The following is a 27,979-nucleotide window of genomic DNA, read 5'->3' as shown; positions in this document are numbered from 1 at the left end:
TCAAGACAGAGGTTTCCAAAGCCAACTCAAATCTATCATTTAAGACCAGAATGGAACATAAAATAGTTTGAGCATACAAATACTGTCAGAAGCAAAATCCATTGAGGACACAAAAATATACAAGACAACCAAGAAAACGAAACAAGTGGGAATTGGAAATCTGCTGCTCTGGAGTACCTTTGGACAATTACCAATCATTTGGGGTCATAATGGTCCGCCACCAGTTCGTCAAAGGTGTCAGTTCAAAGCATCTGCATGATTGGGGCCACAGGGTAGATCAGGCTTTGATGACACTAAAGGTAGGGGCCCAACAGGTGGTCAGAACACCTTCTAGCAGTCATCCCCTATAATGGCATTCGCCCTGAAAACGTAACACTCAACATACTGGATCCAGTCTTCTATGCTCGCATCAAGGCTTTTGAAGAGTGGCATTTTTAAGTTTGTTCTGATCTTGCTCCTTTGTAGCGAGATTCAGCTGTGGTCCAGAAATCCAGAATTGCAGCCTGCAGTTTAGTTTTTCCTCATTGCCAGTACAACAGCCATAGGAGTCCGAGAAGGATTTGAATAGAGAGGTTTATTCACCAAGTAAAGGCGGAAAGCAGCGGGGAGTACAACCAGTCCCAGCTGAACCATCCAAAGATGCCGGCTTTTATCAGTACCCTTCAACCCTGCTGTTAGGCCTCCACTCCTCAGAGGGGGAGCTCATATTCCACGAGCCACATAGGGAGATCAATGTTCATCCCTGTAGGTTCCATGGTGGTTATTACAGTTATAAGTCTTGGAATTGTATTGGTAGCCACAGAGTGAGCAGTCGCACATTTGGTGGCTCCCACTGAAGGAGGGTTTCTTCGGTTCTTTCCTCACCTGAAGGGCAAGGTATTTGAGGGCAAAAGGTACCAAGTGTCTCCTCTGTACGGACAAGGGGTGGTGCAAGGAAGAAAGAGTAGACTGGAGGGAGGAGGATGGTTGGAAGCCTTGGGAGAAGGATCACTATGCTAGCTGGGTGGGCTGTTTAACGGGAGTGAAGTGGAGTGCGCCAAGAGGAACACGGGTTGGGGGCTGGTTCAAAAAGGGGCATGGCTGATCGGCAGGGGAAGGGGCGGAGAGACCCTCCCCACCCTGACTAGGCTGGTCACGTGGAATGTGATGGGGTTGAATGGGCCAGGTAAACGGCCGCATGTGTTCACGCATCCGAGGCGTTTGAAGGCAGGCATGACTTTTTTTGCTGGAGACGCACCTGAAGCTGGGGAACCAGACAAGGCTGAGAAAGGGATGGGTGAGGTAGATGTTTCATTCGGGGCTGGATTTGAAGACCGGGGGATGGCGGTGTTTGTTAATGAGCAGGTTGCGTTTGAGGTGGGGAGTATTGTGGCCGATCCGGAACGGGGAGAGTACATGTGATGGCTACTGGGAGGTTGGAAGAGATGACGGTGGTTGTGGTAAATGTCTATGCCCCGAATATCGGATTTGGACTCCCATTGGTTGATTACGGAGGGGGGGATTTTAAGACGGTCGTGGATCTGAGCTTGGACAGGTCGAGCTCCATCTCAAGCGTGTCGGCAGTGGCGAAGGAGCTGAGGGTGTTTATGGACCACCGGGGAGGGGGGCAGGGGCTGTCTAGACCCGTCAAGGTTCTGGAGGCCGAGGGCAAAGAAGTTTTCATACTTCGCCCATGTGCAGTGCCCATAGTGGAGGAAGGATGTGGGGTTGCTGGTGGATAAGGAAGTGTGCGAGCCGGGTGAGGGCTGCCATTTCAGGCTATGTGGAGCTAAACGACACGGTGAGGTTACAGCCACCACACTGTGGGAGGCACTCAGGCAAGAATTTGTATCAATTTGGATTGGATTTGTTTATTGTCTCGAGTACCGAGGTACAGTGAAAAGTATTTTCCTGCGAGCAGCTCAAATAGATCATTTTGTACATGAAAAGAAAATACGTAAAAGGGCAACACAAGGTACACAATGGAAATAGATAAGACACCAGCATCTGATGAAGCATACAGGAGCGCAGTATTAATCAGATCATTCCATAAGCGGGTAGTTTAGGAGTCTGGTGACTGTGGGGAAGAAGTTGTTTTTGAATCTATTTGTGCGTGTTCTCAGACTTCTGTATCTCTTGCCCGATGGAAGAAGTTGGAAGAGTGAGTAAGCCAGGTGGGAGGGGTCTTGGATTATGCTGCCCGCTTTCCCCAGGCAGCGGTGGGGTAGATGGTGTCAATGGATGGGAGGCGGATTTGTCTGATGAACTGGGTGGTGTTCACGACTCTGACGTTTCTTGCGGTCTTGGGCCGAGCAGTTGCCATGCCAGGCTGTGATGCAGCCTGATAGGATGCTTTTGATGGTGCATCTGTAAAAGTTGGTAAGAGTCAGTGTGCACATGTCGAATTTCCTTAGTTTCCTGAGGAAGTATAGGCACTGTTGTGCTTTCTTGGTCACCGCATCGACGTCTGTGGACCAGGGCAGATTTTGTGATGTGCACACTTAGGAATCTGAAGCAGTCAACCATCTCCGCCTCTGCCCCGCTGATGCAGACAGGGGTGTGCACAGTACTTTGCTTCCTGAAGTCAATCACCAGCTTTAGTTTTGCTGGAATTGAGGGAGAGATTGTTGTCGTTACACCACTCCACTAGGTTCTCTATCTCCCTCCTGTATTCTGACTCGTCGTTGTTCGAGATCCGACCCACTATGGTTGTGTCGTCAGCAAACTTGTAGATGTCAGTGCCAGATTTTGCCACGCAGTCGTGTGTGTCTAGGAAGTATAGGGAGGGGTAAGTACGAAGCATCGCAGGGCCCCGATATTGAGAACTATCGTGGAGGATGTGTTGGTGTTTATTCTTACTAATTGTGGCCTATGAATCAGACGGTCGAGGATCCAGTTGCAGAGTGAGGAACCAAGTCCTGGGGTTTTGATATAAGCTTGGCTGGGATTATGGTGTTGAAGGCAGAGCTGTAGTCGATAAATAGGAGTCTGATGTAGGAAAATGGGCGAATAGGGAGAAAACGGAGCCGGAGGAGAGGGTTAAATTGGTGGATGAAATTTGAGGGTTGACAGGATGTTCGGAGGCAGGCTGTTGAAGAAGGTAGAGGCTCCAGATGGAGTTTGTGTGAGTTTCTACGAAGAAGGTGGTGGGGCAGCTGCGGGGGGCTAGAGAGGCAGTGTATGAGTATGGGGGAAAAGGTGAGCAGGATGTTGGTCCATCAGTTGAGAAAACAAAAGGCATGAGGGAGATCGGCAGAGTTGGAGATGATAAAGGCAAGGTGGTGATGGACCCGGAGGGGGTGAATGGGGTGTTCCAGGCATTTTCTAGGAGGCTCTATGAGTCAGAGCCCCCTTTTCACAGTAACTTCATTGCAGTGTTAATGTAAGCCTACTTGTGACAATAAAGATTATTATTAAAAAGCTGGGGAGAAGGGGTTGTGGCAGTTCCTGGATGGGTTAATGTTTCCCAAAGTGGAGGAGGGGCTGGTCCAGGAACTGGGGGTCCCAATTGAGCTGAGGGAGGTGATGGATAGTATGGGGACGATACAGGCAGGGAAGGTCCCAGGGCCAGACGGGTTTCCGGTAGAGGTTTGTAAAAAGACTGGGTGGACCTGGAGCCACTGCTGGTGAGGACGTACAATCAGGCAGAACTTCCCTCTACATCGTTGTAGGCTTCCATCGCTCTGATTTTAAAGAAGAGTAAGGATCCGGAGCAGTATCGGTCATACCGCCCGATTGAACGTGGTTGCCCAAGTTATTGGTGAAGGTATTAGCTTTGTGAATTGAGGACGGTATCCTGGGGGTGATACGCAAAGACCAAACGGGTTTTGTGAAGGGGAGGCCGCTGTCGGCGAATGTGACGTTACTCAATGTATTTATGATGCCTTCAAAGAGGCAGAAGGTAGAGGTAGTGGTGGCGATGGTTGCAGAGAAGGCATTTGCTTGGGTGCAGTGGGTGTATCTGTTGGAAGTGCTGGGGCGGTTTGGGCAGCGGTTTGTGAATTGGGTCCAGCTGTTCTACAAGGCCCCGGTCGCGAGTGTTTTTTTTTGTTTTTGTTTTTTATCGCCTATTGTCACAAAGCAGGCTTCAAATGAAGTTACTGTGAAAAGCCCCTAGTCGCCACATTCCGGCGCCTGTTCGGGGAGGCCGGTACGGGAATTGAACCTGTGCTGCTGGCATTGTTCTGCATTACAAGCCAGCTATTTAGCCCACTGTGCTAAATCTAGCCCCTAAAAAGGGGGGGGGGGGGGGGGGGGGTGGACGAACTGAGTGAGTTTGACATACTTCGTCAGCCATGGATGCCTTGTCCTCCTCTTAGGCATTGTGGAGGCATTGGTGATGATCTTTCAGGAATCACTGGAGGCAGGAAGGGTCCCAGAGGACTGGAAAGTGGCTATGTAACACCCCTATTTAAGAAGAGAGGGAGGCAGAAGATGGGAAATTATAGGCCGGTTAGCCTGACTTCGGTCATTGGTAAGATTTTAGAGTCCATTATTAAAGATGAGATTGTGGAGTACTTGGAAGTGCATGATAAAATAGGACTGAATCAGCACGGCTTCATCAAGGAGAGGTCATGTCTGACAAATTTGTTAGAGTTCTTTGAGGAAGCAACAAGGAGGTTAGACAAAGGAGAACCAGTGGATATGATTTATTTAGATTTCCAGAAGGCCTTTGACAAGGTGCCGCATAGGAGACTGTTAAATAAGTTAAGAGCCCATGGTGTTAAGGGTAAGATCCTGGCATGGATAGAGGATTGTCTGACTGGCAGAAGGCAGAGAGTGGGGATAAAGGGGTCTTTTTCAGGATGGTAGCCGGTGACTAGTAGTGCACCTCAAGGGTCGGTGCTGGGACCACAACTTTTCACAATATACATTAATGATCTAGAGGAAGGAACTGTTGCTAAGTTTGCAGATGATACAAAGATCTGTAGAGGGGCAGGTAGTATTGAGGAAGCAGACGGGCTGCAGAAGGACTTGGACAGGCTAGGAGAGTGGGCAAAGAAGTAGTAGATGGAATACAATGTGGAAAAGTGTGAGGTTGTGCACTTTGGAAGGAGAAATGGAGACATAGACGAATAATAATAATAATATTTTCTAAATGGGAAGATACTTAGGAAATCAGAAGCACAAAGGGACCTGGGAGTCCTTATTCACGATTCTCTTAAGGTTAACGTGCAGGTCCAGTCGACAGTTAGGAAGGCAAATGCAACGTTAGCATTCATGTTGAATGGGCTAGAATACAAGATGAGGGATGTACCTCTGAGGCTGTACAAGGCTCTGGTCAGACCCTATTTGGAGTATTGTGAGCAGTTTTGGGCCCCGTATCTAAGGAAGGATGTGCTGGCCTTGGAAAGGGTCCAGAGGAGATTCACAAGAATGATCCCTGGAATGAAGTCATATGAGGAATGGTTGAGGACTCTGTACTCGTTGGAGTTTACAAGGATATGGGGGGTTCTTATTGAAACTTACAGGATACTGTGGGGCCTGGTTAGAGTGGACGTGGAGAGGATGTTTCCACTTGTAGGGAAAACTAGAACCAGGACACAATCTCAGACTAAAGGGACAAACCTTTAAAATAGAGATGAGGAGGAATTTCTTCAGCCAGAGGGTGGTGAATCTGTGGAACTGATTGCCACAGAAGGCTGTGGAGGCCAAATCACTGAGTGTCTTTAAGACAGAGATAGATAGGAGGGGAAGGTGTTGGGCATTTATAAGGAGTTGATGGAGTGGGAGGGAGCCCTGGCGGATGATATTAATAGGAAATGGGAGGAGGAGCTGGGACAGGAGGTCGCGGCTGAAACGTCAGCGGAGGCCTTGCGGAGGGCGAATCGTGTTCATCATGAGGTTAAGCATCATCCAGTTCAAAGTGAGTCATAGGGCTCATATGACAGTGGCGAGGATGAGTCGGGTTTTTGTGGGCAGTGCACAGGGAGACCTGCAAATCAAGTCCATGTGTTCTGGGTGTGTCCGAGATTGAGGGGGTTCTGGCAGGGGTTCACGGACGTGATGTCCAAGGTGCTGGGTGTGGAGGTGGTTCCGAGTCCAGAGGTGGCGATATTTGGGGTGTCGGAAGACCCGGGGGTGAGAGAGGCCGATGTTTTAGCCTTCGCCTCCCTGATCGCCCGGAGACAGATTTTGCTTGGGTGGCGGGACTCCGAGCCGCCGAAAGAGTGAGCCTGGGTGAGCGATCTGGCAGAATTCCTGAGGCTGGAGAAGGTTAAGTTCACTTTGAGGGGGTCGGCAGATGGGTCAACCCAGAGGTAGAAGCCATTTATTAATTTCTTTAAGGAGTTAGCATGGTTGTGGGGGGGGTTGTAATGAGGAGGGATTGGTCAGGGGAGCGGCAGGGGGTGGGGGGAGTGGTTGTTGGTTGTTTATTGAATTGTTGGTTGGTCTTCTGATTCTTTTTGAATATATGAAAATGCCTTGAATAAAAACATTTTTTTTTAAATTATACATCTCAAGAGAACCCTATTTCCATAGACCCAATTTTAACGGAGGAGTGCAACAGAGGGATAGTGGGAGATGAAACAGGGTGCAACAGGTTTGCATAGCCATGCTGAGATGCGAATTGCCCCACTTTTAACCACTGGGAATAACTACTGCCTTCATGGATTAACTCTTGCTGAAATCCAGTGGGATCACTGTAATGCAAAAAGGGGAACAGGAAACCAGGGAGTGACTGCAAGCTGCGGCAGATTGGATTTTGCTTTGCATGGAGAAGCTGCAGTGCAAGTCTGAACGCAGGCTCTGACCTGACTGTGAAGTGAGGCTCACCGACTCTTCTCTGAAGGAAGCGGTTTCAGCTTGTAACAAAGCTAAACAAGGGCGGCATGGTAGCACAGTGGTTAGCACTGTTGCTTCACAGCTCCAGGGTCCCAGGTTCGAATCCTGGCTTGGGTCACTGTCTGAGCAGAGTCTGCACGTTCTCCCAGTGTCTGCATGGGTTTCCTCCGGGTGCTCCGGTTTCCTCACACAAGTCCCAAAAGATGTGCTTGTTAGGTGAATTGGGCATTCTGAATTCTCCCTCTGTGTACCCGAACAGATGCTGGAGTGTGGCGACTGGGGATTTTCACAGTAACTTAGACCATAAAACAGAGGAGCAGAATTAACCTCATGACGAACACGGATTCACTCTCCGCAAGGCCTCCGCTGATGTTTCAGCCACAACCTCCCGTCCCAGCTCGCCTCCCATTTCCTCTTAATATCCACCGCCAGGGCTCCCTCCCACTCCATTAACTCCTTATAAATGCCCAACACATTACCCTCCCCTATTTTGCCCTCCAACAGCACCTAATCCTGCAACCCCAGGGGTGGCAGCCCAGGAAAGGATGGCACCTCTCTCCTTACAAAGAGCCAAACTTGCAGGTACCTAAAGCCATTCCGCTGGGCAACTATAAGACCCTAAGACATAGGAGCAGAATTAGGCCACTTGGTCCATCGAGTCTGCTCCACTATTCAATCATGGCTGATATTTTTCTCATCCCCATTCTCCTGCCCTCTCCCCATAACCCCTGATCCCTTTATTAATCAAGAACCTATCCATCTCTGTCTTAAAGACGCTCAGTGATTTGGCTTCCACAGCCTTCTGTGGCAAAGAGTTACACAGATTCACCACCCTCTGGCTGAAGAAATTCCTCCTCATCTCTGTTTTAAAGGATCGTTCCTTTAGACTGAGATGGTGTCCTCTGGTTCTAGTTTTTCCTACAAGTGGAAAACACTTCATTGCAGTGTTAATGTAAGCCTACTTGTGAACAAGAAAGATTATTAAAATTAAAAAGTTGAAGTGCAAATCTGAATCTGAACCCTGCCTGATTCCACAATGAATCCTCTTATGGTGCTGGAATGCTGAATAAATGCACCAATGGCAGTGTAATTGCAGGCTTAGGTACTGATTGGCTGTAATTTTTTCAACATTTCAAATGTTATGACAGTACAATAAGCTCACCTTTCAGATGGAATTGCAAACAATGCACTGGATTATAGGACTCCTTGGAATACGAAAGCTTAGTGGATTTTTATCCAAACTTATTTTTGCACAATTGTGAAACTCACTCAAAACGTTTTCATTTTCCAATTGGAATTTCAGATTTGTGGTGGCTTCAAAAGGCTAGGTTTTACTAGCCCTCTAGGGATGGCTGGGAGAAGCAGGTTGATAAATGGCATGGTCTTCCCACTGTCGTGCAATTTTACCAGCGGCAGAGAAGGTGGAGGATAGGCATTCCACTGGAGGCCACCTGAGTGACTTGAGTAATTAAGGGATTCTTCTCATCGCATGTCATCAGCAATGACACCCACCACGTGGGTAGGCCACGGATCACTCGAGTGAGGTGGGGGAGGGGGGCCTCCCTATTCGGATATTGTGACCAATGGAGGTGTGCGAAGGCAACTTCAACCCACCCTCGCCCAACCCACCATCGCCTTGCAGGGGCCAATCAGGCAGACCCCACTGCCTCCAAACTCCACTTACCCGGTCAGAAAGGCAACATACTTTCACAGTGTCCTCTCCTTTCAATTACAGTTCCAGGAGTGGGTGGCTACTGATTCCAGTGGCTCTGGCAAAGACCACAGAGCTGATTACCCTCCTTTAAAGGGGTGGCAGCCTCAACGACAACTAATTAGTTGCTTGATTCTAAAAAAAAGCGACTGGGGTCCTGGACGAGGTGGGGACGCTCAAAAGTAATCCAGCCCATTGGCACAACTCCCAACACAACAGAATTCAACCCAAACTCTCAATCCCAGATTGAAAAACCCAAATCAAAATACTCACTTTTCAGCCACGGGCTTGGCAATACTTTCAAAAACGTCCTCTTGTTTTCCACCTTGATCAAAGATTTTCTGGAATCTGTAAAATAAATTGTTTTAACCTAAATTATATGATCCTTGAAAGAATATATTCGTAAAAACAATTATCCTCGTCTGTTTTTTTTGTAAATTATGATTAGCAAATCAAATCCCAACCTTTCTACATGAAAATGAAATGAATGAAAATCACTTATTGTCACAAGTAGGCTTCAATGAAGTTACTGTGAAAAGCCCCTAGTCGTCACAGTCGGCCCACTGTGAAGTCCTCTACCCACACTCTGTCCATCATCATCACTCCAGCTTGGAAGGCTATGGCAGAAGCAGTCAGTGCCAACACTGCAGAGCGGAGGTCATCCATCCAGTGCAGAAAGACAATGAATGATCTCATCAGTTTCTTCAGGCTTCATCATTGTCAACTCACATACTCACCAGCCCATCAGGCATTCATAAGTACATAAGTTCATAACGTATAGGAGCAGAATTAGGCCATTCGGCCCATTGAGTCATTCCACAGATATCATCACAAGATGGGGGACTCTGCCCGCATTCAGTCTCAATTAATAACACTGTCATGCCAACTCACCAAGGTCAACACAGGTAAGATGGCAGCCATCCATGGAGACCTCGGTCCAGTAAATAGGCCCTGCAATGTGCCAGGAGCTGCAATTCATTCGTATAGGCATTGGTGGCTATGTGAGAGCATAGTGGGCAGAATTCGTTACCTCAAGAGGAAATTCCTCCTTGTTTCTGTTTTCACAACTGCCTTATCTGGCCTGTGCAATGGTATCTTCCTCTGCAGCCTAACCTTCCTCGGCATCATCTCTTTCAATGTCCTCCTCTTGGGGGGGGGGGGGAGAAGAAGATATGCAGCTCCTCCATGTTGGCATCTAGCAAGTTCTTCCCCCCTTTAAAGTGCCAGGCTGTGCAGCGCTCAGCAAACCACAATGATCCACGAGATGCTCTGGGGAGCAAACTGGAGTGCTCCGCCAGATCTGCCGCGGCATCGGAATCACATCTTTAACATGCCATGAGTTGAGGTGCTGTGCATACCGCGCGATGAAAGTTAGGCAAACAACCTTCTCAGTCACGAGCTAAGTGCTACTGCCAAAAATATATCTGTCCTGCATTCTGCCTCTCAGTGCATCAAAGATCGTGCAGTAATGCAGAGGCAAACACACAATCTGACATTGCTGCAAAACCCTCAACTTACAAAGATCTACTTTTTGTTGGCATGATAACCAAGAAATCCAGCCTGGAGACATCACGCCAAACAATATACGGGGATATTTACTGATAAATTACAATACAAAATGCTACACTCTGCGACACACAGCAGCGAGAATCAATTTAAGAGAGACAGCAAAAATAGACAGTTAATCCACCAACATTTTAAAAAATCCCTGTGGTTAAAGTAATTACAAATATAAATATAAAAAAGGCTAAAGCTTTTTCCTCATCTCAGTCAATAAAAGCCTTGATTTCCAGTTTATGAGGATGATTGCCACTTAATGGTATGATACAGGAAAGATAAATAATATATGGTACTTACTTAAATTTATAGCTTTCTCGTTTGTTATTTATAAATCCATCAGCTGCATCATGTGGCACGACAAACTCCAGGACTGGACCTCCACCATCTTCAGCTAACGAGTAAAGCTACAAAAAACAGACACTGAAAAATATCAGTTCCAGCAAATTTGTCAGCACCAAAACACACATTTTCATTATGCTTTCCATGTCCTTTTAACATCCTAAAGCAAAGCACACAGTTTAAAAACAAGGTGTCTCCCATTTCAGACAGAGATGAGAAGAAATATTCTCTCTCAAGAGGGTTGTGAGTCTTTGGGGCTCTCTTCCCCAGAGAGTGGTGGAAGCAGGGTCATTGAATATTTTTAAGGCAGAGGTAGGTAGATTCTTCATGCTTTGACAACGGGTCATCTGGACTCGAAGCATTAGCTCTTTTCTCTCCCTACAGATGCTGCCTAGATTTTCCAGCATTTCTCTTTTGGTTTCAGATTCCAGCATCCGCAGTAATTTGCTTTTATCCAGTATTTAACTCACTGCCACTTGTCTACCAGGAATGCCTACCATGAAGAAGTATTGCTCTTCTCTCCGGCAGGAATTTTGTATGTCCATCCCCCGCTATCCACCTTCACTGCTTTCCATTCCTCTCAATGTTGAACAAGGTATTTACCAAAACTCGCTTCCACAGCCATATTTCCTTCCTCAGTGACTGTCTTCATCTCCGACTTACCCCACGGGGATTTCAACTTAAATTCCACCCTGCATGTAACCTCCAGGATTACAGGTCCAGGATATACAACATTCTTCCAACTGCTGCTCTCACCGCATCCTGAAAGCCACACTCAGTGCCATGCGGCGCCACATGAAGACACACATCTCTCTCCAGCAACACCATCTTTCTCTCCCTCAAAGCTATCCCCAGTTTCATTTTATCCTTTGCATCATTCAACGCCTTAACAAGAAATGTTTCCTGTTTCTTGCAGATGTTAAGGAACGCAAGCTTCAACAACTTAACACCACCACTGCCCATCCTGGGCCCTTCACCAGTCCCAAACCCTCGTACCCCATTTTTTCTAGCCCTAGCCTTGCCACGTGTTCACCATACGGTCCGACCTTCCCCTCTCTGAGGCTAAGCGTGCTGTTCTCAGCAAAGGACTCAGCTCTGTACCCTTATGTCCCCACCTCAATGAATTCCGGGCTCAACATGATGAACTGAGCTTTGACAAAGGGTCATCTGGACTCGAAACATTAGCACTTTTCTCTCCCGACAGATGCTGCCAGATCTGCTGAGATTTTCCAGCATTTTCTCTTTAGGTAGATTCTTGACTAACAAAGAGAGTCGAAGGTCATCAGGGGTAGGTGGAGTGTGGACTCAAGGCCACAATTTGCATAATTTTTAAAATTCTTATCCGCATTTGGTGGTTTGGGTTGATGTATAAATGTTATCAACAACAGGGTAAATCTCCCATTCTGCTTCAGAGAGATTGAGCAGTTTGGGCTTATACACGCTGGAGTTTAAAAGGATCAGAGGGGGTCTGATCGAGGTACATAAAATACTAAAAAGGGATTGATAAAGTAAATGTAGACCAAATGTTCCTCTTGTGAGGCAATCTAGAACAAGATGTCATGGATAAAGGTTGAAAGGGTAGATTTAAAACTGAGATGAGGAGGAACTACATCTCTGAGAGGATGGTTAATTTTTGGAACTCGCTGCCCCATAGTGCAGTGGAATTTGAGTCATTAAATGGTTTCAAGAAGGAGATAGGTATATTTCTGATTTTAAAAATGGGGAACAGGTGGGGAGGTGGGGAGATGAGCCATGATCTGATTGAATAGCGAGCAGGCTCGAAAGGCCAACTTCTGCTCCTAATTCCTATGTTTCTATATTCAAACAGGGGAACCTCAGTTTACCATCTCATTCGAAATTCATATGCCAACACAGTACTCCATCAGTTTTACAAATCGGCCTCGAATGTGTTATACATAAACATAGCCCAGTTCCTCTTCAGCTTGGATTCACAAATTGTTCTGGTCCAGGCAATGAGAAATCCACTTCTTTTTGACCGCTGATATGTCCCGCCCTCCTCTTTTTAGCAAACGCACAAAATAAAGATTCACTTCCCTGAGCACTTCTGCCGCAAAACTTAAAACCAAAGGTAAATGCAACATTCCACCTGTTTTGTGGTTAGGTCCAAAATTATCCAATGTGTTGAGATCCTGCTGAATGTTAACTGGCAACTGCATTGACTAAACAAGAGCAATTCATCGACAATGAAACATTCAAATCCTGTGTTTTGTGCAAACATTCAATCCTCAAGAGGTGGAGAGGACAGTAGAATGGAGTAGGATGGGTATGGGGTGTGAAGAATGGAGAGGGCACCCAAGTGCTGAGGGAAAGGGGACAGGAACAATGAGGGAGAAAAAAGATGAACGAAATAGAGAGGGGGGAATGGAGGGTAAAATAGCACAGCAATCAAGTGGATCAAATAAAAACCGATGCAAAAGGCGACTGGAGCTAGGCTGACCCTGCACGGCGCTTGTTCCCGTGCTGTACCCTCAGAATTTTCAGTGAAGCAGTTGGATACAGACATTTAAACTTGATCATAGCCAAAGCGTTAAGAGAGCTAGATTTTGAAGGAAATGAACCATGCCCCCCATGCCCCCAAATCAATTAGGCAGCTTTCCAATGGGGCAAACATCAGCAACAAGCCCTACACATGGAAAATAAAGCTCTTTATATCTCCAGTCAGAAGGTGACATGGTAAAATCAAGCTGAGCAAGCTCACTGATCTTGTTCAAAAAAAAAATCAAGATTTACACGGAGAATAGTATCAATCTCGGTTAAAGTCAATGAATACAATATCGAAAGAACTATTTGGATACTGGAGTGGAGTACTGTTGTAATAAAGTCTTTTTCAGCTATTTTAAGAATCAGAGAACCATTAAACAATTAGCATGAAATTTTAGATGCCTATAAAGTTTGCAACACGACTGAATCAGGCATAGATGTCTCGAGGGAAAACCATAGTACCATGGTGCCTGAGGTTACTTTGAGAAAAGAGGGGGAGAGGCTGATAGGCAGATTAGAAAGGCGATAGCAGTGGGTGACTCAACAGTTCGAGGGATAGTCTAGTTTGCAGCCAGGATCGTGAGTCCCGTATGGTCTGTTGCCTCACAGGTATACGGGTGCGGGACACAACGGATCAAAGATCAAAATACAGCTCAGGAAAAGGCCCTTCAGCCCTCCAAGCCTGCGCCTATCATGTGTCCAATTTAGACCAACCGCCTGTATCCTTCTATATCCCGTCTGTTCATGTGCCTATCCAGATAAGTCTCAAAAGGTCGCTAATTTATCTGCCTCAACCACCTCACTTGGTATTCCAGGCCACCACCACCCTCTGTGCAACAAAAAAAAAACGTGCCCGCACATCTCCACTGAACCTTTCCCCCCTCACATTGAACGTGTGCCCTCTTGGAATTATCATTTCCGTCTTAGGAAAAAGCCTCCAACTGTTCACCCTATCTATACCCCTAATAATTTTATTAACCTCTATCAGGTCGCCCCTCAGCCTCCGTCTCCCTCGGGACAACAATCCCAGTTTATTCAATCTCTCCTCATAGCTAATACCCTCCATACCAGGCAACATCCTGGTAAACTTTTTCTGTACCCTCTCCAAAGTCTCCACGTCCTTCTGGTAGTGCGGTGACCAGAATTGGACAGAGTATTCCAAATGCATCCTAACCAACGTTCTATATAATTGTAACATAATTTTCGAGCTTTTATACTCGATACCTCGTCCTGTGAAGGCAAGCATGCCATATGCTTTCTTTACCACTATTTCCACCTGTGCTGCCACTATTAAGAGTCTGTGGACCTGCACGTCCAGATCTCTGTGTCTCTATGCTCCTGATGGTTCTGCCATTTATTTTATAGCTCCCACCTGAATTAGATCTCCCAAAATGCATCATCTCGCATTTGTCTGGATTAAATTTCATCTGTCATTTCTCTGCCCAATTTTGCAGCCTATCTATATCCTGCTGTATTCTCTGACAATCTTCATAACAATCCGCCAGTCCTGCAATCTTAGTATCATCCACAAACTTGCTAATCAGACCCGCTATGTTTTCTTCCAAGTCATTTATATATATTACAAAGAGCAGAGGTCCCAGGACTGATCCCTGCGGAACACCACTAGTTACTGACCTCCATTCGGAAAAACACCCTTCCACTGCTACCCTCTGTCTTCTATGGCCAAGCCAGTTCTGGATCCATCCAGCTACTTCACACCTGACCACATGTAATCTAATCTTTTGCACCAGCCTGCCATGAGGGACCTTATCAAATGCTTTACTAAAGTCCATGTAGCCAACATCCGCAGCCTTTCCTTTGTCAATCATTTTTGACACCTCCTCAAAAAATTCAATCAAATTAGTGAGACATGACATCCCTCGTACAAAACCATGCTGTCTGTCACTAATAAGACGATTCACTTCCAAATGTGCATAGATCCTATCTCTGAGAATCTTTTCCAACAATTTCACTATCACTGACGTCAAGATCACTGGCCTATAATAACCGGGATTATCCTTGTAACCCTTCTTAAATAACGGTATAACACTGGCTATCCTCCAATTCTCTTTGATCCATAATCAAAGACCCCTCCCACCTGGCTTACTCACTCATCCAACACTCTTCCAACTTCTTCCATCGGGCAGGAGATACAGAAGTCTGAGAACACGCACGAACAGACTCAAAAACAGCTTCTTCCCCTTTGTCCTCAAGTGGGCCAACTCTTCCTCTAGTTCCTAATAGACGTATAAAATGCCTTGGGATTCTCCTTAATCCTATCTGCCAAGGACATTTTGTGACCCATTTTTGCCCTCCGAACTCCCTGCTTGAGCTCTTTTCTACTTTCCTCGTATTCCTCAAGTGTTTTATCTATTTCTAGTTGTCTGTACCTCACATATCTTTTTTCTTTTTGACAATATTCTCAATTTCCCTGGTCATCCATGGTTCCCGAATCCTGCCTTTCCTTTTTACCAGCACATGCCTGTACTGCACTCCCATCAACTGCTCCTTAAAAGACTCCCACATGCCAAATGTAGATTTACCCTCAAACAGCCTCTCCTAAACAACAGCCTCCAAATCCTGCCTAATCTGGTTGTAGTTATCCTTCCTCCCAATTTAGTACCTTAATCCTTGGACAACACTGGATAAACCTCTGGAAAGGGAGGGTGAGCAACCGGAGGGTGTCGTTCATGTGGGAACCAACAATATAGGGAGGGTCAGTTTCAAGGTCTCGCAGGACTAGTTTTAGGAGTTAGGGAGTAGGTTGAAACGTAGGACCATCAGGGTAGTAATCTCAGAAAAATTACCTGTGCCATAAACTTCACGATTTAACAAAAGCAGATCAAGGAGGTAAATGCATGGCTTGAAGGATGGTGTTGAAGGGAGGGTTTTAGAATTTTGGGTCATTGGGATTAGTTTTGGGAAAGGAGAAAACTGTTTAGAAGAGATGGGTTTCATCTGAGCCAAAATGGAACCAATCTCCTCGGAGAGAGTAAATAGTGTAGTGGGGTGGATTTAAACTTGGAAGACAGGGGGGTGGGTTGACTAATGGGCCTAGTTTTAGAAGTGCCAGTGAGGGCAAAAGAGAGATGGAGAATAGAAAAAAGGATGTGAGAGAAGGCTTGAATGTTGACCAGTGAACAAATAAATGGTTGCCTCCGAAATGGCAAGAAAGATATAGGGACAGGGTTAAATTGTATGTATGTAAATGCACGGAGAAAGGTGAACACAATTGGGGAACTGGAAGCAGAAATTGCACTCGGGAAATATGACATAGTAGCATTGACAGAAACATGGCTCAAGTCAGAACAAGACTGGATATTTAACATCCCGGGTTATAAGGTTTTTAGTAGGATCTGGGTGAGGGAGGTGGTGTAGCAGTCCCCGTCAAAGATAGTACCACAGCTCTTGAATGAGATGCAGTTCCTGAATTAGAATCTATATGGTTGGAGTGAGAAACAGGAAGGGAACGGTGACCTACTTTGATATTTACTATAGACCTACAAATAGTGGGGAACAAGTGGAAGAGAGCATTTGGAGGCAGATTATGGAAACCTGCAGGGCAAGTAGAGTTGAGATATTTCAATTAACGTGTGGTAAACTGGGAAATGGGTCGTGTGTGGGGCATGGAAGGGGAGAAATTCCTGCAGTGTGTGCAGGTGAACTTTCTGGAACAGTACATTTCCAGTCCTACCAGAGAGCAAGCTATGCTGGATCTGGTCCAAGGAAGTAAGGCAGGGCAGATGGAGAACGTCAGAGTGGGGGAGCCTTTGGGAAGTAGCGATCATAATATAATGCAAAGTTGTGGAAGGATATCAATCAGTCACAGAATAAGATCCCAGACTGCAACAAGGCAAGTTTTAGGGGGTCTAAAAGTTAAACTGGAGCAGGTTGATTAAAAATGCATTTTGGTGTATAAAACAGTGGATGAAAAATTGGGAGACATTCAAAGGAGAGATGAAAATGGTGTAAGCTAGGTACGTATCCTTGAGAAATAAATATGGGGCATCCAAAGCTAGTGCACCTTGGATGACTAAGAATATCGATAATAAAATAATAATAAAAAAAAGAAAGAGGCATATGATGCATGCTGGAATAATAATAGAATTAGAAATCAGGAAGAGTATCTCAAAATGCTGGCAGAGGCTAAGGCTGGAATAAGGACAGTAGCACAGTGGTTAGCACAGTTGCATCGGTTTCAGGTTCCCAGGTTCGATTCCCGCTTGGGTCACTGTCTCTGCGAAGTCTTCACATTCTCCCCGTGTCTGCGTGGGTTTCCTCCGGTGCTCCGGTTTCCTCCCACAAGTCCCGAAAGACATGCTGTTAGGTCATTTGGACATTCTGAATTCTCCCTCTGTGTACCCAAACAGGCGCCGGAATGTAGCGACATGGGGCTTTTCACAGTAACTTCATTGTAGTGTTAATGTAAGCTTACTTGTGACAATAAAGATTATTATTATTAGAGGAAGCACGAGGAAAGGTTTGCAGGCTGTGCTAAAACAAATGCCAAAATGTTCTTCCAAGCGTATTAATGGTAAAAAATTAGTGAAAGGATAGAGTGGGGCCCATAAGGGACAAGCATGGTAAACCGCTCACTGAAGCGGAGGTACTAAATGAGTACTTTGCTTCTGTCTTCACCAAGTTAGAAGATGGTGACAATGGCCCAGTTGAAAATGTAGGTGAAGAGCAAGTGAGCAGTATAGTGATAAAGAAAAGGCTGGCAGCACTCCAGGTAGAGACGTCGCCAGGCCCAGATGGATTGCACCCTAGATTGCTGAGAGAGGTAAGGGAGCATATTGTGGAGCCGTTGATAGAAATTTTCCAGACCTCTCTGAACACAGGATTAGTCCTGGGCGACTAGCAGATTGCAAATGTGACGTTGTGTGATGAAACGGGTATAGGATAACCCAGGAAACTACAAACCTATCATCTTGACATGAACAGTGGGGAAACTGATGGGAGGCCATAATACGGGATGAGATAAATATACCCTTAGAAAAAAATTAATTAATACTAGACAGTCAACATGGCTTTGTCAAGGGCAGGTCATGTCTGACAAATGTGACTGGTTCTTTGATGAGGTGACACAGGCAGTAGATGATGGAAGTGCTGCGGATGTTGTATATTTGGACTTTCAAAAAGCATTTGATACAGGACCACAAATCAGGTTGGTTAGCAAATTAAAAATGTTTGGGATTGATGGGTCCTTGGCAGCATGGATAAGAAGTTGGCTGAGAGATAGAAAACAGAGGGTAGGCATAGATGGGCATTTCTCAGACTGGAAACGAGTTGAAAGTGGTGTTCTCCAGGGCTCAGTGTTGGGACCTTGCTTTTTCTGAGGGCAAAACTCTCAATTTGCAGATGATACGAAGCTAGGGAGAATAGTGAACGGTGAGGATGACGCTGATCAACTTCAGAGGGACATTGACAAGTTGGCCAAATGAGCAGACACCTGGCAGATGAATTTCAATGCAGCAAAATGTGAGGTAATGCATTTTGGTAAAAGAAACATGGGGAGACAACATAGGCTCAATGGTACATAGGCTCAATGGTACAACTTTGAGGGGAGTACAGGAGCAGAGGAACCTTGTGGTTCAGTGCATAATTCTCCGAAGATGGCCAGGCAAGTTGAAACAGTTGTTAAGAAGGCTTATAGCATCCTTCGGTTTAAAATAGAGTATAAAAGCAAGGAAGTGATGTTACACCTCTACTAATCATTGGTCCGACCACATTTGGTGTATTATGTTCTGTTCTGGGCACCTTATTTAAGGAAGGATATTAAAGCAGAGTGCAGAGGAGATTTACTAGAATGATACCAGGAATGAGGAATTTAGAGGGCTACAGAGATAGGGCTGCGGAATGGGACTAGCTCAGTTGCTCTTTTGAGAGCTGATGCCAACACAATGGGCCAAGTGGCCTCCTTCTGTGCTGTAAATAACAAATAAATAACAAATAAAATTCCCCGGAGCAGATAAGGGTTGACTCCCAAGTTAAGGGTTTTAAATAATAATAATAATCGTTTTTGCCACAAGTAGGCTGCAATGAAGTTACTGTGAAAAGATTGCAAGACGGAAAAATAAGCCATAACTTCAGAGCTCCAGGGCATCATATTGGCAGGGTACTCCAAAGATGTCTTGGGTAACCCAGCTGGAACTTCACATGCAAGGTTTGCATGGTAATTGACCAGAATGCAAGCTCCCTCTGGGTAATTGCCCTGCACTGGGAACTATCCAGAAAATAGTGACTCAAATCTCAAACTCCGATGGTTCCGACTGGGTTACGCAATAGTTACCCAGAAAAAAAAGAGACTTAAAATCTCTTCTAACTTCTGTCATGACAATGAATTACATATGGACATATTGAATTTTTAAATATAAGATGTATTTTAAAAAGGACATAAAAGCAAACACTTGCCAAATCTTCAAAATAACCACTTGATGGAATTCATGTGGCTTATACTCAGTTCCAAGAGATAACAGAATGTTGCACCCTTTTTCAGACAGAGACATTTCAAAGAAAGAGATGCAATGCAAAAACTGAACTGTTTGTCAGCTGATTACCATCTCAGCAGAGATCATCTCCTGTGAATTATATCCCAGGCAGGTTTGTGGTTCTCCCCTTTCAGCAATACACAAGAACAAGGGGTTAAAAACCAACTGCAACGCTGATCTCTGTGTGCTGGTCTGATGTTCTAGCTCTACTATCCTAGAGGGTCACAGCTGAAGAGCATCGTGACACCTCTGCTCATGTCGGTAAAAAGTCCCACCCCCTCTCTGATTGGTGATAGCAAGTCGCAAGTCATCAAAGCCACAAAAGAAAAAGAAGCAGGACAACTCCTCTCAGCTAACCTGCAAAACCATGAATCTCCAAACCAACCGATCAACTGCCAAGAGCCAGCGCTACCTGAATCACCCAACTTAACAACCGCAACATTTTACCATCTGTTCTTCACGAAGAAACCAAAGACTGATTTGTAAATCTTTTTAAACTTTTACTTTTGGACTCACTTCCCATTTCTAATCTGCTGGATACATTTTTATTATTTCCGGAACCATAACAAATTGGGGGAACCTCATCTGGGGACCAGTCATAATACTTTTGGGCAACTGGTCCACAGATCAGGACAACCACCCGCTCCACCCCCTACAGGACTCCTCCCCCTCAGAGCTCCATGGGACTCCCCCAACACCCGACTACTCCCCCCAATGGGACTCCCCAAGCCTCCACCTACCCCCTCCTTAGGATTCCCCCACCCACCTGCATTAACAATATGTTTGGAGTTGATACTAAAATTAAAGAGTGCAAGAATGGAGACAGATATAATTCTGGCTACGTTCAAGGGTCACCCAAAAAACGATTGTGCTGCTGTCCATATAACCCATTCACACAAGAATGCTGAAAGAAATAAGCCCCTTGTCACGTATTTAATATTTGATTAGAATCTCACAAACTCTCACAATGTGGTGATGCAATTTAAAAAGAGGATGGGCAGAATCTATCGGCTGCATACCGCCGGATTTGGGATAGGATGCGGGCGGTAAATCCAATGAGAGGTCTCTCCCAGGATTCCCGACGGTCATAGAATCAGAATTTACAGTGCAGAAGGAGGCCATTCCGCCCATCGAGTCTGCACCAGGCCTTGGAAGGAGCACCTCACCAAGGCCACACCTCCACTCCATGACCACAACCCAGCAACCCCACGCAACCCTTTTGGACACCAAGGGCAATTTAGCATGACCAATCCACCTAACCTGCACATCTTTGGACTGTGGGAGGAAACCGGAGCACCCGGAGGAAACCCACGCAGACACGGGGAGAACATGCAGAGGCCGCACAGACAGTGGCGCAAATCGGGAATTGAACCTGGGACCCTGGAGCGATGTAGCAACAGTGCTAACCACTGAGCTACCGTGCCGCCTTTTATGCCTCATGAGATCTAACCAGATCTCGTGAGACGTCACACTCTGGATCCGGACCACTATGGGCGGGACCCAGACACTCAATTGTTGAAAGAGCTTAAAAGCACTTTTAACTATGCTCGGATTGATCGAATGGCAACCCGGTGTAGCCGTCTCAGATGGCCACCTGCAAAGGACCACGGGAATTATGGCCAACCCAGGACTCCGACTCAGAGCTTGTGTGTGTATTTGCAATCCAGATAGCTAGACGCAATCGAAACCGAACCCCCCCCCCTCGTTTGCATTCTAATGGCCAATTTCCCCAGAACAAAAGAACTGTACTCAGGTAACCGATTCAGACTAATCGGCGCCACTCCCTTTACTCAGGGAGCCCAAATAGCCAAGGTCAATGACCGCCAAGGACATGCCCAGCCATCAAGGCACCCGCCCCTTTATTGGCCAAAATCAAAGACAGTGATCGAAGCCTGTCGAATTACTGGATCCAAGTTAAGGACCGCCCCAAAGAGCAACTGAGGAAAGGAGTATTTGAGGACCAGGATCCAAAATCCAAAATCAATTACTGGGCAGCGGCGAAACCTGCCCTCCTATATGCTTCAGACACAGAATCTCAGAATCTCTAAGTGCAGAAGGCCATTCGGCCCATCAGGTCTGCACCAACCCTCTGAAAGAGCACCCCACCTCGGGGGCCCATTCCCCCACCTAACCTGTACATCCCTAGACACACTCAGGGACAATTTAGCATGGCCAATACACCTAACCTGCACAACTTTTGTCTGTGGGAGGAAACCAGAGCACCCGGAGGAAACCCACGCAGACAAGGGAGAACGTGCAAATTCCACACCCCCAAGTGGGCAAGATAGTAAAATATATCGATCACTTTAATAACTTAAGAACCACCTCTCGACTAAGGCAGGCACTTCTAAGCACTGCAGTCGTATCATCTGTCCTGCCTTTGCAAAATCCTTCAAATTTGCTGGCAAGGTAGTCAGCTCAACAGCAACGCCCACTCCCAAGACAAGGTGCCCGGGCTGCACTCAAAGGCTCCACTGGTTGGTCCAGGAGGCGAGCAGGGGCGAGAGGAGGGGGAGTGATGTACGTCCACTCAGTATCCCTGATGTAGTGAGAGGGGTGTTGGAGGACGGTGGGAGGGGCGGGGAGCAGAGCCGGGGGGGGGGGGGGGGGGGGGGTGGCAGAGCCGGGGGGGGGGTGGCAGAGCCGGGGGGGGGGTGGCAGAGCCGGGGGGGTGGCAGAGCCGGGGGGTGGCAGGGCCGGGGGGGTGGCAGTGCCCGGGGGGTGGCAGTGCCCGGGGGGTGGCAGGGCCGGGGGGTGGCAGTGCCCGGGGGTGGCAGTGCCCGGGGGGTGGCAGTGCCCGGGGGTGGCAGTGCCCGGGGGGTGGCAGGGCCGGGGGGGGGTGTTGGCAGGGCCGGGGGGGTGGCAGTGCCCGGGGGGTGGCAGTGCCCGGGGGGTGGCAGTGCCGGGTCTCCCACTCCCGCAGTACTCACCGCAATCGGCTTCTTGGTGGGCCGCAGCCGCGCGTAGATCTGAATTGTCTGTTTGACCATGGCCAGGGAGCGAGTGCTGGCCCGGCCCAGCTCCCTAACAACCGCCGCAGGTAAACTACCCAGAACTGCCGCCCCGGCAGCAGCATCGGCCACGGCAACTGGCTGCCTCGGCGGCGCTGGAAGGCGCACGTTCGAGCATTGCCGCTGCTGATTGGTTGGCAGGCCTGGAATGGGCGGGGCCTCCACCAGCTGGTGGGGATGAAAGGGGCACGCGCCGGGCTGCACGCGAGGCTCCTGAGCGGCAACATAGTATTAATCAGTCCCCTCTGGCAAAGATCAAGATGTGGTGCAATGCCTTTTTTGGTCCTCTTGGATCTTATCTCTTGTGGAGACCATGAATTACATTCAATTTGAATTGTCTTTTGGAGCAGGCAAGGAGATGGGTTCAGGTCTTGTTCCCTGTCCGCGCTGTGCATTGACTTTGTAACTTTAAGAATGGATTAATTGTTTTTAAACAGTGACAAACTGTACCTACAAAATTCATACAATGCACATGGCTCAGTGACACTGCGCCCATGTAGTTCATACCATGCAACATGGCTCAGTGACACTGCACCCATACAGTTCATACAATGCAACATGGCTCAGTGACACTGCACCCATACAGTTCATACAATGCAACATGGTGCAGTGACACTGCACCCATACAGTTCATACAATGCAACATCACGCAGTGACAATGCACCCATACAATCCATACAATGCATCGTAGCTCAGTGTCAAATTGTACCCACTGTCAAAGCTGACTAATAGGGAAATTGCTGCATGGATACAATGTTGGCTGAGTGACAGAAAACAAAAGTAAAGTCGCCGTGGTGCCAGATAACCACCGACTACTTCCCTTTTTGAGAGGGAGAGCTGACTAGTCATGGTTTAACCTGAGGGTCACCACACCTCAGGCGAGGGGCAAAGTTAAGAAGCCTTCATGAATAACCTCAGCTGGTGCGGGGATTGGTCCCGCTCTGCTGGCCTTGTTCTATTTATAAATAAAGGCAGACAATACAAAAGCTAGGATGTTAGCATGTTTAAAAAATATTTTTATTCGAGGCATCTTCAATTAAGTACAGAAAAAAAGAGACATAACATCAGAAAACAACTTTCACAAATTATTCTGACGCCCGATCCCCTCTGTCCCAGAGGACCCCCCTCCTCCTACAACACCCCCACCCACCCCCCCGTTGATGTTTCTTTAAAGAAGTCGATGAACAACCGCTACCTCGAGAAGGACCCCTCATCTCCGCCTCTGATCGCAAACTTTTATCGTTTCCAGAACTTGGCTTGAGGAAACTCCGCCAAGTCACTCAGCCGCACTGTCTCTTTAGGTTGCTCCGTGTCCTGCCACCCTAACAATATCCACCTCCGGGCGATCAGGGAGCAAAGGCCAACACATCGGCCTCCCTCCCAACCTCCACTCCCGGATCTTCTGTAACTCCAAATATTGCCACCCAGGTATTCAGAGCCACCTTCACCCGCAGTACCTTTGACGTAGATCCCGCAAAGGCCTCCCAAAACTCCTCCAACTTTGGGCATGCCAAAAATATGTGGACATGATTCGCCGGTCCCCTTGCACACCGCCCGCATCTATCCTCTACCGCTGGAAAGAACCAACTTCTCCTTGACACCGTTATGTGCACCCTGCCCACCACCTTGAACTGGATGATACTCAGTCACGCTCACCCTCCGCAGGGCCTCATTTCATAGCCCGGCCTTTACAGTGCCCCCCAGCTCCTCTCCCCATTTCCTTTTTATTTCCTCCACCAAAGACCTCCCTCTCTCCATTTGTGTACCAGATCCTTCCCTCCCCAATCTCGTCTTCGGACAAAGTTTTATCTTGTTTAACCCGGACAAATGTGAGGGAATGCATTTTGGAAGGTCTAATGCAGGTAGGGAATATAAAATGAATGGTAGAACCCTCAAGAGTATTGACAGTCAGAGATATCTAGGTGTACAGGTCCACAGGGCACTAAAAGGGGCAATACAGGTGGAGAAGGTCGTCAAGAAGGCATATGGCATGCTTGCCTTCATTGGCCGGGGCATTGAGTATCAGAATTGGCAAGTCATGTTGCAGCTGTATAGAACCTTAGTTAGGCCACACTTGGAGTATAGTGTTCAATTCTGGTCGCCACACTACCAGAAGGATGTGGAGGCTTTAGAGAGGGTGCAGAAGAGATTTACCAGGATGTTGCCTGGTATGGAGGGCATTAGCAATGAGGAGAGGTTGAATAAACTCGGTTTGTTCTCACTGGAACGACAGAGGTTGAGGCGCGACCTGATAGAGGTCTACAATATTATGAGGGGCATAGACAGAGTGGATAGTCAGAGGCTTTTTCCCAGGGTAGAGGGGTCAATTACTGGGGGGCATAGGTTTAAGGTGCGAGGGGCAAGGTTTAGAGGAGATGTACGAGGCAAGTTTCTACACAGAGGGTAGTCAACAGAGGGTATGCCCCTTAAACGTCAGGTTGACAAATGCATGAATAGGATGGGAATAGAGGAATACGGACCCCGGAAGTGTAGAAGATTTTAGTTTAGACGGGCAGCATGGTCGGAACATGGTTGGAGGGCCGAAGGGCCTGTTCCTGTGCTGTACTTTTCTTTGTTCTTTGTTCTTGCAGCATCAGGGGTGGTAAATTCAGAAACGTAACCGACTCCTTCCTGACGAAGTGCCTGACTTGCAGATATCGAAACCCGCTCACCCTCGGTAGTTGGAACTCTACCTCTAGCTCTCCCAACTCTGCAAACTTACCCCCCCCCCCCCCCTCTCCCTCCCCCCCCCCCCCCCCCACACACACACAAGTCCCAAAAGCACTCTATCGCCGCCCACTCCCTCAGCGTGGAATCTAGGCCTGTCAGAACAAACATATGGTTGCCAAAGGTTGGCGCCCACAGTGGCATCCCCTCCAACTTAATATGTTGCCAACATTGGTTCCATACCCTCAGCACTGATACCACCACTGGGCTTGTGGAGTACCTGGCAGACAAGAAAAAGATGCCAATGACAGCTGACAGCGCCCTTAAACCTGTTCCTCTACACGAGGCTTCCTCCCTCCACTGCCTCTCCCCCATCACCCACTTCCTGACCTTCTCAACATTCGCCACTCAGTGAAAATTCAGCACGTTCGGCAGTGCCAACCTCTCACTTTGTCTGTCTCTCTCCAAAACCACCCTCCTGATCTGGGGTAACTTAGCCACTCATATGAACTCCAAGATCATCCTATTGACCCGAGCGAACGGCTTGAGCTGCTGGGCCCAACTGTGTGCCACTCGTACCTCCAGGTATTAGAAACTTGTCCCAACCAGCCGAAATGGCAACTTCAACCCCTTCCTCCGCACCCGAATACCTCGCTCTGATCCATGTTGAATTTATACCCCGAGAATGAGCCAAACTCCCCCAATATCCCCATGATCATATCGAAGCTCCCCACTGGATTTGGAAAATACAGTAAAAGGTCATCTGCATTTTGGGAGACCTGATGTTCCACGCCCCCTCCCACCACCTCTATTAAACACCCCCCCCCACCCGGCTCTAAGTGCAGAGGATCAATTGCCAAAGCGAAAAGCAACGGAGATAGTGGGCACAACTGTCTCGTTCCCAGATGCAGACCTAAATACCCCAAGCTCACATTATTCATACGAACACTTGCCATGGGGGCTCTAACCCAATCTACAAACCCCTGCCCAAACTCAAACCGTCCCAACAACTCAAACAGATACGTCCATTCAACCTGGTCAAATGCATTCTCTGAATCCATGGACACTATCACCTCCGTTTCCTGGCCCTCCAGAGGCATCGTGATCACATTCAACAGCCTTCTAATATTTGTCGACAGCTGCGGCTCTTTCACAAACCCCATTTGGTCCTCACCTATCATCCCCGGCACACAGTCTTCTATATGCTTTGTCAGCACCTTCGCCAACAGCTTCGCGTCCACATTTAGCAATAATTTTGGGCGGTATGAATCACATTCCTCTGGATTCTTATCCTTTCTTAAAATAAGCAAAATTGAAGCCTGAGATAGCATTGGCGGCAGATCACCCCTACTGACCAACTCATTATGCATCTCTGCTGGTCGGTATTCCAATTCCTTGCTGAACTTTTTATAGAACTCTGCCGGGAACCCGTCTGGGCCCGGGACCTTCCCAGAATGCATTGACCCCACATACCCATGACTTACCCCAGCCTAATCGAGGCACCCAACCCTTGCACCTTCCTTTCCTCAACCACCAGGAACTCCAGTCCGTCTAAAAGCTGCCTCATGCCTTCATCCCCACCGGACCTCAAATACCCTGTTTACTTCTCCCAACTCCATGACTACCTTACTCCCCAAATCTTTCATCCAACCAATCTCCCTCACTGCCACCTGCCACCTCATCTGATATGCAAGCATCCTGCTTGCTTTTTCCCCATGTTCAAACATCGCCTCCCACCGACCCGCACAACTGCCCCACTGCCTTCCCTGTAGACATAAGACATAGGAGCAGAATTAGGCCATTCGGCCCATCGAGTCTGCTCCCCCATTCAGTCATAGCTGATATTTTTCTTATCCCTATTCTCCTGCCTTCTCCCCATAACCCCTGATCCCCTTATTAATTAAGAACCTTTCTATCTCTGTCTTAAAGACCTAAGCTCGAACTCCATCTGGAGCTTCTTCCCCTCCTTTAGCAGCGCCTCTTCAGGGGCCGCCGAATATCCCCGGTCCACCTCCAGAATGGCCTCCACTAATCTTTGCCTTTCTAATCGCTCCCCCTTCTCTTTAAGCGGCCGGACCAAAATAACCACCCCAATCACCGCCTTCAGAGCTTCCTACACTATTGAGGTGGAAATCTTGTCCGTCCTGTTGAGCTCCACATAGTTCCAAATAGCTAGCCACATCCTTTCATAGACTCCATTATCAGCCAACAACCCCACATTTAACCTCCCTGCGGCCGCTGCAAACCCTCTCTTTCCACGCGCAGGTCCACCAGATGCGGCGCATGATCTGAGATCACGATCGCCGAATGTTCTGCCCCAAACCCCTCCCCCGCGCACCAGCAACCTCTTATTTAGCATGAAAAAAAATCGATCCAGGAACCCAGCTGGTCAACATGCGAAAAGAATGCGAATTCCTTCGCCCTCGGCCCCCCCCCCCCATAATCAACTGGTGTGAATCCAGGTGAGGGACTTTCGCCAGCACCTTTGCAAATTCTGCATCGTCCCAGTTGGAGGCATATATATTCACCTCCAACTTTTCACTTGCCATCACACTTCTGCCCCCAGGCTCCGCCACAATACTACCAGTAGTAAACACGATCCTCTTACTATCCAACACCATTAACCCCCCCCCCCACCCCGTCTTCATATCCAGCCCTGAATGAAACACCCAACCTTTCCTCAACCTCGTTTGATCCGTAAGCTTTAAATGAGTCTCTTCAATGAACACCATGTCTGCCTTCAAGCTCTTTAAGTGCGCAAATACGTGTGTCTTATTGATCAACCCATTCAATTCCCGAACATTCCAGATGATTAGTCTGGTTGGAGCGCTCCAGCACCCGCCCACCCCTCAACCCCAATTAGACATATACACTGTTTAATGAGCCCACACCCACCTCCCAGGCCTCCTCAAGATGATAGCTGCCATCTTCCC

At 47.5% G+C, this 27,979-nt stretch overlaps 1 protein-coding gene across 5 annotated transcripts in view; it reads right to left on the bottom strand.

Moving 5' to 3' along the window:
- kif6 (kinesin family member 6) overlaps nt 1-22,484 on the bottom strand; it is an 848,078-nt gene extending 825,594 nt beyond the window's left edge. For 4 of the 5 annotated variants that reach the window (XM_072500179.1, XM_072500178.1, XM_072500180.1 and 1 more), the window contains exons 1-3: nt 22,299-22,484; nt 10,334-10,440; nt 8,750-8,824 (exon numbers count right to left, since the gene is read on the bottom strand). In XM_072500179.1, the coding sequence (XP_072356280.1) occupies nt 8,750-8,824; nt 10,334-10,440; nt 22,299-22,358 (242 nt within the window). In that variant the 5' untranslated portion in view covers nt 22,359-22,484. The remainder of the gene's footprint in view (nt 1-8,749; nt 8,825-10,333; nt 10,441-22,298) is intronic. The other variant, XM_072500176.1, reaches the window with a different exon arrangement.
- Nucleotides 22,485-27,979: the final 5,495 nt, after the last annotated feature.

The sequence above is a fragment of the Scyliorhinus torazame genome, chromosome 4 (assembly GCF_047496885.1).
Source record: "Scyliorhinus torazame isolate Kashiwa2021f chromosome 4, sScyTor2.1, whole genome shotgun sequence".
NCBI classification, from domain to species: Eukaryota; Metazoa; Chordata; class Chondrichthyes; order Carcharhiniformes; family Scyliorhinidae; genus Scyliorhinus; species Scyliorhinus torazame.
This window is presented reverse-complemented; position numbering and strand designations above follow the sequence as displayed.